Source organism: Lissotriton vulgaris, chromosome 5 (assembly GCF_964263255.1).
Source record: "Lissotriton vulgaris chromosome 5, aLisVul1.2, whole genome shotgun sequence".
NCBI classification, from domain to species: Eukaryota; Metazoa; Chordata; class Amphibia; order Caudata; family Salamandridae; genus Lissotriton; species Lissotriton vulgaris.
The window spans coordinates 211392983-211407745 of NC_141693.1; the positions used below are offsets into that span (position 1 = coordinate 211392983).

The window sequence follows — 14763 nt, forward strand, 5'->3', positions numbered from 1 at the left end:
GATCCCAGAGAGTCCGCCTCCCCCGTTCCGGTCCGCGGCCACCGAAGTCATCTGCGCCGTTCCGCAAGGATCCTCACTCAGCCCCACCCTCTTCAACGTCTACATGAGCCCTCTCGCAGCCATCGCACACCAACACAACCTCAACATCATCTCCTACGCCACCCAGCTGATCCTCTCCCTCACCAACGACCCCGCCACCGCCAAAGCCAACCTCCAGGAAGGAATGAGAGACGTCGCAGAATGGATGAAGATCAGCCGTCTGAAACTGAACTCAGACAAGACAGAAGTCCTCATCCTCGGACCATCTCCCTCCACGTGGGACGACTCCTGGTGGCCCCCTGCCCTGGGCAGCGCACCCAAACCAACGGACCACGCACGCAACCTGGGCTTTATCCTAGACTCCTCCCTCACGATGACCAAGCAAGTGAACGCAGTCTCATCATCCTGCTTCAACAACCTGCGCATGCTCCGGAAGATCTTCCGATGGATCCCCACAGAAACCAGGAAGACGGTCACCCAGGCCCTCGGCACCAGCCGTCTGGACTACGGGAATGCCCTCTACGCTGGTACCACAGCCACACTCCAGAAAAGACTCCAGCGCATTCAGACCGCCTCATCCTGGACATCCCTAGTCGCAGCCACATCTCCGCCCACCTGAAAGACCTGCACTGGCTCCCCGTCAACAAGAGAATCACGTTTAGACTCCTCACCCACGCACACAAGGCTCTCCACGACACAGGCCCGAAGTACCTCAACAGCCGCCTCGCTTTCTACACACCCACCTGCCAGCCTCACCCTCGCCTCCGTCCCACGAACTCGGAAATCCACAGTTGGAGGAAGATCCTTCTCCTACCTGGCAGCCAAGACATGGAACTCCCTCCCCATTCACCTACGGCTGACCCTGGATCACCTCTCCTTCAGGAAACAACTCAAGACCTGGCTGTTCGAGCAGTAGCGAACTCCCCCCCCCCCTCCTCAGCGCCTTGAGAGCCTTACGGGTGAGTAGCGCGCTATACAAATTCCTGTGATTGATTGATTGATCTGGTAGTTTCGTCCAGTTGATGAGAACCAAAAACTTCAACTACCGACATGCATTATGTTGGTAAATAAAAGACGTGGACCAGATCGCTGCCTCCCTCGTGGTGTTATGGGGCGAGAGGATGGGGCTAGTGTGTTTATGTATGAGGGTGACCCTTTACCAACTCCCAAACATGCTTCCCCCAGCATCACCCGCAGATTTCTCAACCTCTCCACACAATTTCGGCCCTCTTACCCCGGTTCCGATGGAACTCATGTTCGTGGTGAATCTGCACTTTCCGGACACAGGCGATCCTGCACGCCGACAGAGTAATAACGTGCTGATTCATTGGCTGGGTATCAACCAATCAGTACGAGTGATGCCAAGAACACGTGACCTCATGCCAGAAGAAAGCAGGGATTCCGGGAGTGATGGGGTTCCTGGGAGAGAGCAGGCAAGGCATAACGGTGTGAGACATCCCGTAGCAGTGCAGCAAGAAAAGAGCCAGGTGAGTGGGGAATGGGGGTGTGCGTGTGTGTGGGTGTAGCTGTGTGTGTGCGCGTGTAGCTGTGTGTGTGCGCGTGTGTAGCTGTGCGTGTGTATGTATATGTGTGACTGTGTGTCTGTTAGCTGTGCGTGTGTGTGCGTGCGTCCGGATGCATTGTGCCTGCGTGGGTGTATGTATGTATGTGTGTGTGTATGTGCGTGTGATTTCGAATGCCTGACTTGCTCTGAATGTAGGACAGGGGATGTGCACGGCGCCGGGCTGGGCGTGCGTGCCCACGAGTTCAAATCGGCAAGGAAAATCGCGTGCACATCCCCTGTCCTCATTCCTGGCAAACCCACAACAATAGGTCTTTCGCTGGAGCAGCGCTATGCGCTGCTAACACCAGCGAGACCTAAAAAAATAACTAAAGCAAGACAGAGTGAGTCGAAAAGGGGCCAGATTGATTATTCACACCCAAAACACATTAGTGCCACTCCACAGAGTTTGCCAGTGAAGCGCTACTTTTGTTTTCTTGTCTTTCTCTGAACAGCATTGTTTTCCCCGGGTGGGGAAGTGCACCATTTCTGGATGTACTGCAATACCTGCTTGATGGGAGGACTGATAAATAAAATGCATACTGCTGCTCTGTATTGACGAATGTGGCCTTTTTAACCCATATTGCTTTCTTTTGTAAGGATATAAGCAATGGGCATTGAAGCAGGTCCGTTCCGGCTCTGTAGTCATTGCCTTAACTTTTCATGCAAAAACGCTCATTGATTTCTGAATAATAAGTGCAAAAGCGTTAAGGTAACCATTTTGTTCCTGCTTACATTTCACATGCTTTAATTAATCTTCATTCCTTATGAGCGTTTGCTTTTTCCAGAATATTGTCACTTTTTTTTAGGCAGCATATTGCTCTTGTCTAGTGCGTAATTTGAATTGAGTCGCCTCCAGTGTTTGTAGCGGGCGCAATTGGGTTGTAGTTGAAGGCAGTGCGAGTTTCTCTCAGTGGGGTAGTATGGTGTTCAGTGGGGGAGAAGATGTGGCACTATGGTCACAGCTGCCGATTTTGTAACTGGGGAACTAGGTTCAGCCTTCATGACCAGTCCACCAGACCACTCTACTGAGAGAGCACATTTCCATGCTAGACCTTGGAAGGACCCGCAAGACCTTAGAAGGCCTGATGTCTTAGCACCAGCAGGTGAACCCTAGCAGTGGCAAGTGTGGGTTAACCTTGAAGGCCTGTCTACCACAACCCCTATTGAAGGTCACCACAAATCTTTTGGGCAGGCCTATGAAGCAGCACACCCTAGAGCAAAAGTGACTCTTTCATTGAGGTCACAGGACCCTTGAGCAGGGAGGCTCTAGGGCGGTGCAAACGGTGAGATCGCACTGAGCGCTGACTTTGGGTCATGTTTGGGAGTATATTATGTTTCTAAAAGCACTTGCTGCCTCCTTCCTGGCCTCCAGTAAATTTAGGCAACAATAAAAATGTCATGAAACTCAGGTGATTAATGTTCTTCCTAGAGAGAGATGGAGGTTTGTCAAGTGGCAGTTTTGACTTGTGGAAACGTAGCGCAGAGGGTTAATGTGCCTGCTGCAAAGACCATGTACCATGCAGATCACTAAGTCTACATAATGTAAATAGGCCAGTGGATTACTGCTTTTGTCAGAGATATCCTATTGTTACTTGCAGTTTATAAGTCAAAATCCTAACATAGAAAAATGAGCTATTAACTGTCAACTAAGAGCTGCATTCCAACTGCAAGGTATAAATTACATTGTTGTGTTTTTTTCCCCAGTCTGATTAACATAATGTTGCAAAAAGGGTTCATTTGAACAGAAATCAATTCTGGTTATTAAAGAGAACCCCCAACCATGGTATTACGTTCTAAATTCAGAGTTTGTGTTTCTCCAGATCAATCAATATTAAAATACTGCCTACTAGTATGATTGTCATGTGACTCCTAGTCCCTTGTAACATTACCTATTGTGATTTACACAGGTACGATTGATTTTCTCTGTGTAATGTGTGATATAAAGTTCTCTGACACTTTAAACTGGTATCAGTGGTGCTGTTAATCAAATTAAATGCATCCGAGAGAGAGTGTAGTCATGGAGACTTGAGGGGAACTGTTAAAGGGTGGTAGTGAGGGAATCCGTGGCAGAGCAAGTCATTGGGGGCACCAACATTGTCGCACAAGGCTCCACCACCGCTAAAGCTGGCCACTTCTACTTCCCACAGTTCTAACACCAAATCAAAAACGTTGATTTGACAACCCCTTGAATCGGTAGCATACCTTCAAGTCAATGTATGATTTAGCAGTGGTCTTGGTTGTTCTAAGTCTTTTTTTGTTTATGTACAATCTTTATTTGTTTGCAATGGCGTCTTGTAATTTTGTACTATATGTGTTGTGTTTTTGCACTTAACATAATTCTGGCGAGTAAAGGGCACACACACAAAAAAGATTGTCCTACGTCTCATAGCATGGGAGTGTGGGATTCTGGTGAAAGGACTTATGTTAAAACAAATTACTAAGTATTAATGTTATCCTAAGGTAGCACAATAATGGCACAGAAAGATAAGGGAGCCTTTTGAAATGTGCAATTATATCCATGGTGTGAGAGGTTTTCTCTTGTGTAATTTTATATTTTGAATGATCTCGCCCCTCATTACCTCAACAGGATCTCCCCCCTTTATGAGGCAAAACTGGAAAGTGTATCATGCACTCATCTGGAAACAATCAATTAACGAGGAGTAAATAATATACATCTTTGTGAGACCTGCACCTAGCTTTTCCATCTAATGAGACAAATGTAATCCATTTAACAGTTTTAAAATATATGTACTTATTTCATTTGTATATTTAGCTTTTTGTCCATGTTACTGATATCCACGTTAGGTCTCTTCAGTGATGCCAAATAAGATCAATAGTCCTGCGATGTCACTTTCTATAATGTCACTTCTTGTGATGTTACCAAGGGCGGGACCTCCACTAGGGCGGAGGAGCGTCACCCCACTACTTTCTCACAACATAAAATGCTAAAACAACCGTTTTATGTTTCTACTTCTAGCACTGCGAGAAAGCAGAAGTTTTTGGTTGGGGGAGGGCGGGTCTGCTTTAGGGCAGGGGAGGAGTTCCTTGCCAACTGCTAAGGGCGCTGACTGTTCGACCAAACCAGTCATGCGCACTCTGGCCTTTCTCTATGTAGGCTGCAATGCAGCCTACAGGGAGAAAATGGCCTCCCCATAGGCGCCTGGCTGGTCGGCGTCCTGATAAATCACAACGCTGCCATTGCAGCATTGTGATTGGCTTAAGGGGAGGGAAGGGAGGCTGCCTGCTTCCTGTTCCCCCCTCCCGAGAGACCCTACACACTCGAGTCATGCCGGCTGCGACTTGAAGTTACATGCAAATTAGAGGGGCCTCACATCTTCCCTTTCGCCCAAGGCCCCAGGAGTTCTAGGACCGGCCCTGTTTGCCATACATGGAATTTTAGCCTTTGAAGGCATGATAAGGGCAAGTAGTTACTTGTGAAAACCAAAGGCAAGAAATAGCAAAGTTGGTGGTTATGAAGGACATGAATACTTTATGTATACCGTAGCAAAGCATTATGGTTGTTGTGGTCCACAAATTCCAAGAATGAGGAAACTTAATTCAATGACAATATACGGATGCAAAGTATTGCATTTTCATGAATTAACCAGAGCATTACATTTTAAAAAGTACTCACTGATTTAAACTATGAAGTTTAATTAAACATGACTGACCCATTTCCACTTAAAGTCAATTTTTTAATGTTTATGTATTTTGGCATACTATGGGTCCTTCTTCACTGTTGATGAAGTTACACTTATAAAGAGCCAATGAGTGTTTACTCTCAAATTTGCATTCCTACCAGCGTGCGTCCGTGCTCTTTAAATGCCAACAAAATGTTAAATAATACAAAACAAGTCATTATTTTGTGTGTTTATTCTTGTTCTGTGTTTACAACGGTTAAAACAACGTGACAAGGTCTAGTAAGAGGAGAAAATCGTAGGACTGGGAAAAACTACCCACACCTGGCAGTAAGGTAGCTTAGTCTTAGGATAGCTGCACGAGGAGGAAGACAACCTCTTCATAGTTCAGGTGCTTGAAAAGTGACGGGGACTTCTGCACGTACAGACGGACATCCGATGAAGTAAGTCAGGAATTTCTTGGACTGGGAGGAGTGCACTCTGAGTAATTAAAGCACGGCAGAGGAAGGAGGCACGAGCACTTCCTGGTCAGGACTCCTGGTAGCCAGCACAGGTGCAGCTCTCTGAGGGAAGCGCCGAGTCCTGTCTGCCCGTCTCCCCCCGGCCCGGAGAGCATTCCTAGCACAGCCAGCCACCTGCGCGCCGGGCAGGATGCCGTACACGTACAAGGACCTTGTGAAAGGCTGGCACGAGGGAGTCTTGGCCCTGGACAACAACGACCCGGACACGGCCTTAAAAATCTTCACGGGCGTCGAGGAGCCTCACTCCAAGATCTGGTTCAACATCGGCTGCGTCCATCTCACGAAAGGGAGACTACGGGAGGCGGTGCAGGTGAGAAGCGACGTGCGGGCACCAGGGAGGGACCACGCTCTACGGCGGCACGCAGGCCCGCGCGCTGTGACGCACGGGGCAGGACTCATTTAGCCTAGGAAGTGCACAGTGACGTCACGTATAGTGACGCCACAGGTAGTGCGTTCGCAGGAAGTATTAGCATGACGCTGTTAGACCCCGCACTACAAATGGGCGTATTTTATAGGTAAAGCAGAGACTCAAACTTTGATATACAATGACATGATTATTTTCGCGGTAAATTAAAAACTTGACACAGTAGATATGGTCATGTTTAATTTAGTAGCTGAACTAGTGCACTTTTTTAGTGATTGGCATTGGTACAAACTCTTTATCTTTTAGTGTGCTGGAGCTGATTATGCACCCTAAACAAACTTGCACATAACCAAACACAGTTATGAATCGAAATGTAAAAAAACACCAACGTAATTTCATTTGCAGTTTAGTTTGGGCTTAAAAGTGATTCGGTTATAACATGTTGAAAACTTGTAGATACATTTGGGATCAGGGAGTTTAGTGTGTTTTTAAGCAGGCAATTTGCAAAGGTGTTCGCTGAACTACTCGATAACATTAATACCTCGGAAGGTGACTGTGTATAAGGGTTAGTTAATCTCTCTTCATAGAGGAGCCGCAAAGATGTCCCCCTGCCTCCTGGGACACTGAGGTAAAAATGTTTTGCCTTCATGTGCTATTGCCACAGTGTCGAATTTCGAAAACCTTGCCCACCACAAAAGCCCCTCTTCTATGTCCCACCTCCTGAACCTCTCAGTAGCACTTGACACAGTCGACCATCTCATTATGCAAGTCGCAGTCTCCTCTCCAGGTATCAACAGCAGCATATTACATGGGGTTTCTTTCTTCCTCTCTGACTGCTCCTCTTTTGTCAGAAGGTGGTTTGTACACAGCTCTGCCCACTCTTTCCCCACTTGTCTTCCCCTAAGACTCATTTGTGGTCTGTATTCTTTCTTATCTCTCTTACAACATTTGCATTATCATGTCCTTCAGGTCCTCCTTTCACTTCATCACTAATAACACACAAATCTTCTCTTCCCCACCCTCCACTTCCCACCTTCAGAAGAGAACCTGACTGCCTTATGGTTATCGAACATCTTTAACACACTACGACTGAAATAATGCACTTTCAGCATCTTCTAACCCCAGCCTATGCCCAGTCACCTTTCCACTTACTCATTCGGTGGAGAAGTGTGGCTCACTGGTTAGAGGAGGCAGACCTGGAAGCAGAGGTCAGCCCGGGACCAGGGTTCAATTCCCGGCTCGGTGGGGTCTTGAGTCATAAAATGTCCATGGACTCGACAATTCTCGCTCCGGTGCCTACTCGATTCACGGGTTCACACTCTGCGACTCTGGGCAATAGCTTGCTTAATCTCCACAACGGCCCCTCGCGGCGGGATGCCTGGCTTTCACCTTGCGGATACCCTGCCGGGGTTATCTCACAGGGGAATACCAGGACGGGTTCTCTAAGCAAGCGCTTAGAAGCCGCTTGGTGATTTGCGCTATATAAATTCCTGTACATTTACATTTACATTTACATTCTCACTCTTTCCCTTAGCCAGGAATACAGGTGTACAGTTTAAGTCTGCACATAATTGGCATTCTTAATTACAGCCACTACCACAAACACCAGGCTCCAACTATAGAATGTTATAGAAAATCCCTCAACCCCTCATCTATGAGGGTTAAATCCCTGACCAGCCCCCTGATTCGAAACCAATTAGTTTAAGGGATCGAGCTTTCCACAATACTCCTTCTCACTCTTGACAAAATCATCAAGTGTTGCATTCCCAGAAAGACAACCACTCCCCCCTATTGGTACCAGATTGTTAAAACAGGTTATTAATTAAACCCCTAAAGATCATCTTCAGACTAGTCCGTTTTATGACTACCCTCCACTCTACTATAAGTTTAATGGAGCATCTTCCCTAGTGAACTGCTGCAGGTGTGGCTTCTGCTCTATGTACTGTCTCCAGTATCTCTTGCTCAATGCTTACGAGTACGAGATCCTGCTTTTGAAAGTTGACAGGGAGACGAGTGCTAATAATTGTGTGTGTGAACTGGTATCTGTTAGGTTGAATTAAAAAATGCCAGCATGGTACAGAGGTGCTTCAAGGAATGGATGGCTGCACATTCAGGCTGTTATAACTTTGTGAGCTCTGAAATTTGGCACTGTTAGAATAAATTCTTTAATTTTTGCCAGTAAAATTGATCTTGGACAAGGTATTTGCTTTAGATAAGGATGAGACCTTAGGACACAGGACTGAGGTACAATTGAAAGAGAATACAAAAGTTAGCAACGTCTGAAATCCGTCTTTGAGCCTGGATAATTTTTGTGTGAAAATGCAGTCAGTCTCTGGGTGGCCTTCAGGTGTTCTTGTTTCTAAGTCAATCAATCAGGGTTTATTAAGTGCAGCTACTCACTTGCAAGGGTCACAAGTTGCTGGGGGCTGATTGGGGGGGGGGGTCGCGCAGCTCCGGGATGGTCACTTTAATTTGTCGAAAAGCTGGATCTTGAGGTTCTTCATGAACTTTGAGAGTGTCGGAGGTTGAGAGGGAGGGAGTTCCATGCTCTGGCAGCGAAGAGGGAAAAGGAGCGGCCTCCTGCTCTGGACATCTTGATGTGTGGCACCGTAGCCAGGGAGAGTTATCTTTGGCATGCGTGGAACGTGAGGCTGTGGTTCAGGTAGGCAGGTCCGGCGTTGTGGAGGGCTTTGTGGGCGTGGGTGAGAAGCTTAAAGGTGATTGTCTTCTCAACTGGGAGCCAGTGTAGGGTCCGCAGGTGTTTGGTTATGTGACAATGGCGCGGTAGATTGAGGACTAGCCTGGCGGCAACGTTCTGAAGTTTGCAGGTGAGGTTTTTTTTGATACCGGCATATAGTGCGTTGCCGTAGTCCAGTCTGATGAGGATGAGGGCGTGGGTAACAGACTTCCTGTGTTCGAGGGGAATCCAGTTGAAGGTCTTTCATAGGAGACAGAGGATGTGGAACCAGGAGGAGGTAACAGCATTGATTTGGCGGTCCATTTTGAGTTCGGAGTCCAAGATGATTGCGTGCTTGGTCGGTGGGGGAGGGTGGGTTCCTGAGGGCGGGGTGCCACCAGGTGTCATTCCAGGAATCGGGGTGTGGGCCCATGATGAGGACTTTGGTTTTGTCTGTGTTTAGTTGTAGGCAGCTGTCCTTCATCCACTTGGTGACTGCTTCCATTCCTTCTTGAAAGTTGTATTTGGAGTTGTTGGGTTCATTGGATAGGGAGAGGATGATTTTGGTGTCATCTGCATACAATATGATGTTGAGTCTGTGGGACCAGGCGATGGGTGCGAGCGGAGCCATGTAGATGTTGAACAAGGTGGGGCTGATGGAGGATCCTTGGGGACTCTGCAGGTGGTCGGTGTCGTATTAGAGAGGAAGAGGGGAATCTGACCCGCTGCGTTCTTCCGGAGAGGGATGAGCGGGTCCAGTCGAGGGCCTTGTTTCGGATCCCTGCGTCATGGAGTCTGCGGGCTAAGGTATGTGGGAGACTGTGTCGAAGGCTGCGGAGAGATCCAGGAGGACGAGGGATACAGTCTCTCCTCTGTCGAGGAGGGAGTGGATGTCGTCTGAGTGATGAGAGTGCATAACTCAGCTGTCTGGGATGTCTGCCCCTGAAACAAGGAAACCCCAAAAGAAAAGGAGTGGGTGATTAGCACTCCGAGGAATTGAAGGGGATTTGATGCAAGTGCCTGTGCATACAAAATATAATGCACTCTTTTATCTTTAGCCTTTGTATTTTTAGATTTGTGTCTGATGACTTTCTGTCGATTCCTTTGTCCCCAGGCCTTTGATAAAACTATCAGTAAGGATGGCTGTCTAGCTGTTGGCTTCTTCCAGAGAGGGGCCGTTCACCTGATGCTGGAATTGTGAGTAACAAGGGTATCTTCTTGTCGATCACATTCACACTTCATTGATTGATTCACTTTCTTTGATGATGCATGATTGAACACCTTTACACTAACCCAGATCTAACTTGTTACCTGTCCCTCAGTTGTATTCTGGTGGCCATCGTGGTTTACAGTCCACCTTCTGGTGTCTGGGATATCTGGTATTTACATGCATTTTTATTATTCAGAAACACATAATTTTGATAACCCTTAGTATTGGAAAGTAAGTATAAAAAGCAGCAAGTGCTAACCTTACAGGTGCTAAGCATTGTGGGGTTGGTCAGGGTGTAAATGCAGCGAGGGAATGGAATCTGCATAGGGCAGCCTTTGTTGTTTTATCCCCTTGTTTGGACAACTGGTAGCTTCTCATAGCGAGCGGTCGCGAGCATACACGACCACCCGCAATGAGAAACCTGACTCCTCCGTGTCGAGAATCTCCCCGGGAGGTTTATTTTCCACGCTCGCGATAGGCAACTTGATGTTGCTGATCGCGAATGAGGAAAAAGTCTTGCAGGGATGTTAATTTTGCTCGCTCGCGGTCGCCAACTTGACGTTGAGGATCGCGAGCAAGCACAAAATGCCCACTACCCAATGCTACGCGGTTTTGCACATTGCTATGTGCAATTCGCGTAGTAGTGCAAACCACGCACTCTCCGCAAGCGTAGCATAGTACTACGCCCAGGGTTAGATAACGGGAGAATTAAAATGTACTTGTGGTTTAGTGGCTGTGTATTGAATTTTTATTTCTATTCCTAGAGGGGTACATAGTGAAGAGAGGAGGGCGGACGTAGATTATAAACAGTTACTGAGTCATTGCACCTCATGGGGCCTGATAACAGTTATAGGTACAGCCCAAGTTTCAGAAGATTGAACTGCTTGGAAGCACCATCAAAGTGGGATTTATACCACAGACCGGGCCCCGGTTGTCCTCTTTTCACTGTCATCGCCCAACCTGACATTTGGATTTCGAATTAGTTGCACCTCTTTCAGGTAGCCTATGATTTTTTGGAAAAACAAGCATAGACTGTGTTGCAGATTGTCGGATGTATCACTACTAGTACTCACTCCTCTGATTGTGGTTCTAGTCTGTTTCATCTTCAGATCCTTCTGAGGAATTAATTGTTGGTTTGCAACTTTGATTATGTAGGTAGGGGCACAAGTTGGGGACTGATAGACTGGGGGGTCTCTAGCTGGCGGAGGTAGGTACCTTAGTCCGAATAGGGACCCTTGCTTCTAAGTCAGGGAAAGGAAGGACACCTTCTCAGATAGCCCTTGCTCACCCCCTCAGTAGCTTAGCACGAGTTGCCAGGCTTATCTCCAAGGCAAATGTGTAAAGTATTTTCAACCACGCTCTCAGTAACCCAGTGATGATACCACAAATGGACTCCACACAAGTTTCATAAAAAAAATTATATGTTTATAAAAAAAGATATACGATGAGACCACACAATAAAAATCCAACATATGCGTGTTTGTGATATTTCACCTTGCCGGTTATTAGGCATGCAGGCCCTTGTAGGTTCTTGCAGTACTAATGAGCAATTCTCGATGATCCAATGCAGTCCTGATGCAATGCTGTACAGTTCGTATTGCAAGAATGAGGCATTTCGTAATGCCAAAATAATGCAATTCGTAATGCAACAATCAGGCAGTTCTTAATGCAAAAATAATGCAATTCGTAACGCAACAACAGGCAGTTTGTAATGCAAAAATAATGCAATTCGTAATGCAACAATAAAGCAGTTCGTAATGCAAAATTAATGTACCCCGTTACCGATCGCGGTGCTGTGGACGGTCTCTATGCCACTCTTAATGACTCGCGGTCAGCTACTGCCAAAATATGCCCCCAACACTGTTATGATGGAAAACAAAGTGCAGCTCCACACTCCGGCCCCAGTATTGCCACTCCTCTGCAAGTATGGGCCACGATATGGACTTGAGCGGAGGCTAGCGCTGCAAAGATGGTAAAGGCAGAGAGCGTTTCTCTCGTAGCCCGCACCCTGCCCCAGGCGGCAGCACACGCACTCTCCCTGAGCGTTACCTGGCGAGTACAATCTCACTATCCTCTCCTCGCGGCTTGGGCCTCTGATGCGACTTCTTTGATCTTGGGCAGTGGAACTCGGACTCCCGACGGTGATGGTTCGAGGTCTCTCCTTGGCAAATGCAGGCTCGGGCTGGCGGCGGTGAATACTCACAGCTCCTCTGGGATGCCCCTCCGGGCCGATGGCAATGACGATCGCGGCACTTCTGGTCATGCTATTGATTGAAGCAGAGAACAAGAATGCTCCGGGACACACAGTCACGGGGCAATTTCTCACGAAGGTCTCAGGCTGCAACAGGGCACACGCACATAGAGTTGCTAAGACTCACTTGAGCTCCGGGTGCACATGATCACAGGGCAATCCTCACGAAGGTCTCAAGCTGCATGAAGCACAAGCACACAGTGTCGCTGAGACTCACTTGGACTCCGGGTGCACACGATCACAGGGCAGTTCTTATCAAGTTCTCAGGCCGCAAAAAGAACATGCACGCAGCGTCGCTGAGACACACTTGGAAACTTTTATGTTTCTGAGTTTCCACAACTGGGAGCCAGCTCTCCTTGGGCCCTTGGTGACATGTTACTTCGGGACACAACACACAGCAAAGTCCTTTCAAGCAGGGGGACGCAGCACACAGCAAAGTCCCTTAGCCTCTCCTTAGTTAAATCAGCTAACTGCAGGCCAGTCCCAGAACACACAGCAAGTGTCAGTCCTTCTCTTCAGCTGTTCTTCCTTTGGCAGAGGTTCTCTTGACCACGAAGGAGTTGTAATCCTTTTCAGTCTTTTCAGTCTTGATCAGTCCAAAGTCCAGAGATTTCAGCTCTCATAGTTATACCCCTAAATGTCATTGTAGTCTTTGTGTTCTGGGGGGCACTGACCGCTGTCCAAACCAGTTCTGGGTGTCTCCCTGCCAGTGACACCTTCTTCCTTTTGATAGTGGGGGGTCTGGATCCTCAATCACTCAGCAAGAGATGGAGTTACTGTTTTTTGAAAGCAGCCCAGGTCTCTTCACCTCCAAGGGCTCCTCCCTCCCTACACTCCAGATGCAGTTCAGCCCTTTGCTGTCTCACCTCCTCCCTTGGGTCAAGACATTTCCCAGATCCTATCACATTCGAATCCAGACAGTCGATCAACAACCAGGCAGAGATACACAGAATTGTTAGAACAAAGAAACCAGCCACTTCTAAAAGCGTGGCTTCTAAACACACAAATCAAAAACCACCTTCACAAAAAGATGTATTATTAAATTGTGAGTACATGCACACTAAACTTCACTTCACCATCTTAAGCCTATGGGAAGATAAGCTGGAAACATATTACACAGCCTTCCCTATTCTGTCCTATGGGCAAGATGGCCTTGCAACAGTGAAAAACGAATTTGGCAGTATTCCACTGTCAGGACATAGTACACACCTCATTAGATGTCCTACCTTTCACATACACGGCACCCTGCCCAGGGGGTACCTTGGGCATACCATAGGGGTGTCTGATGCGCATAAAAAGGGAAGGGTAAGGCCTGGCAAGTGGGTGCACTTGTCAGGACAACAAGGCAGTAAACAAACTGTGCGCAGGCACTACAGTGGCAGGCCTGAGTTCTCTCTTTAGGGCTAGTTGTGTGGGTGGCACAATTAGTGCTGCAGGCCTACAAGTAGCATTTGCATAACCAACCCTGGCACACATAGTGAACTTTACTAGGGACTTTATTAGTAATACAAACATACCAATCATGGACAACCAATTACCATTACACTTTACACAGGGAGCATTTGCACTTTGACACTGATCAGCAGTGGCAAAGTACCCAAAACATCTAAGTTGGCAACACCATGTCAGGAAAGAAATGTGTAAGGGAAGGCAAAAAGGTTAGGGAACTTAAGCCAAATAGGGCCAAGTCCAACAGGGACCAGCACTAATTTTTCCTCATTAGTCTTTAACTCGCAGCAAGAGACAGAAAAACACACAAAACAGAAAGTAGGAGAAAGACAGAAAAACAGTAATAAAGGGAAAAGGCGAAGATGAAAAGAAACCTTTAAACAGAGACATAAAGAGGCAAGGGTTTCCTCCTTCAGGAATTCTCTTAGAAATGGTGATTTGGGATTAGAAAGCTGGCTTCATGAGGCAACAGTGGAATATGCGTCATAGCAGAGTTAATACCAATGTGATCATGGGGGCAAGGTTGATTAATAGGGGTTTGCAAGTCTACCATGTATACCTGTTGTGACAGTGGAGTGTAATTTATTGTGGACCTCCCTGCATGCCATTGACAAGACACTGGTGGTTTAGTGTGTGTAAAATGTGGTCTACCTCCATTGAGAGGTCATATTTAGGTCCCATTCCGTTTCTATTTGGGATTTCTTGTGATGGATCAGCTGGTATTAGTGGGTGCAAGTTTTATTATTTGCGGGGGGATTGCATCAATAATGGGTAGGTATTTTGGTGCTGTGCTCCGTCATACTTCTTACCATCATTGGAATGTGGCATTTGTGGGTTGATAGGATTCTAGACATGCAGTGTAGTTCTGCCGCAGAAAATGGACTGTTTGTTGGTGTTATGGTTAGCCGTATTTCATTATGTGCTGTAACAGTACGTTTTCAAACTTTATGCAGCTGATATGCACGTTTTCACTGGCTTCTAGTCTCTCCATCTCTCTTGTAGTAAGACAATAATCTCCTTTCTTCATTTGCCTCAGTACGCCTGGGTCGG

The 14763-nt window shown here is 47.1% G+C and overlaps 1 protein-coding gene across 1 annotated transcript in view; it reads left to right on the forward strand.

Moving 5' to 3' along the window:
* Positions 1–5716: 5716 nt before the first annotated feature.
* The window catches only part of NOXA1 (NADPH oxidase activator 1), a 91767-nt gene continuing 82720 nt past the window's right edge, over positions 5717–14763 (forward strand). Inside the window, 2 exon segments of the mRNA XM_086921184.1 lie at positions 5717–6072; positions 9918–10000. Of these exon segments, the coding sequence (XP_086777310.1) occupies positions 5893–6072; positions 9918–10000 (263 nt within the window). The 5' untranslated portion in view covers positions 5717–5892.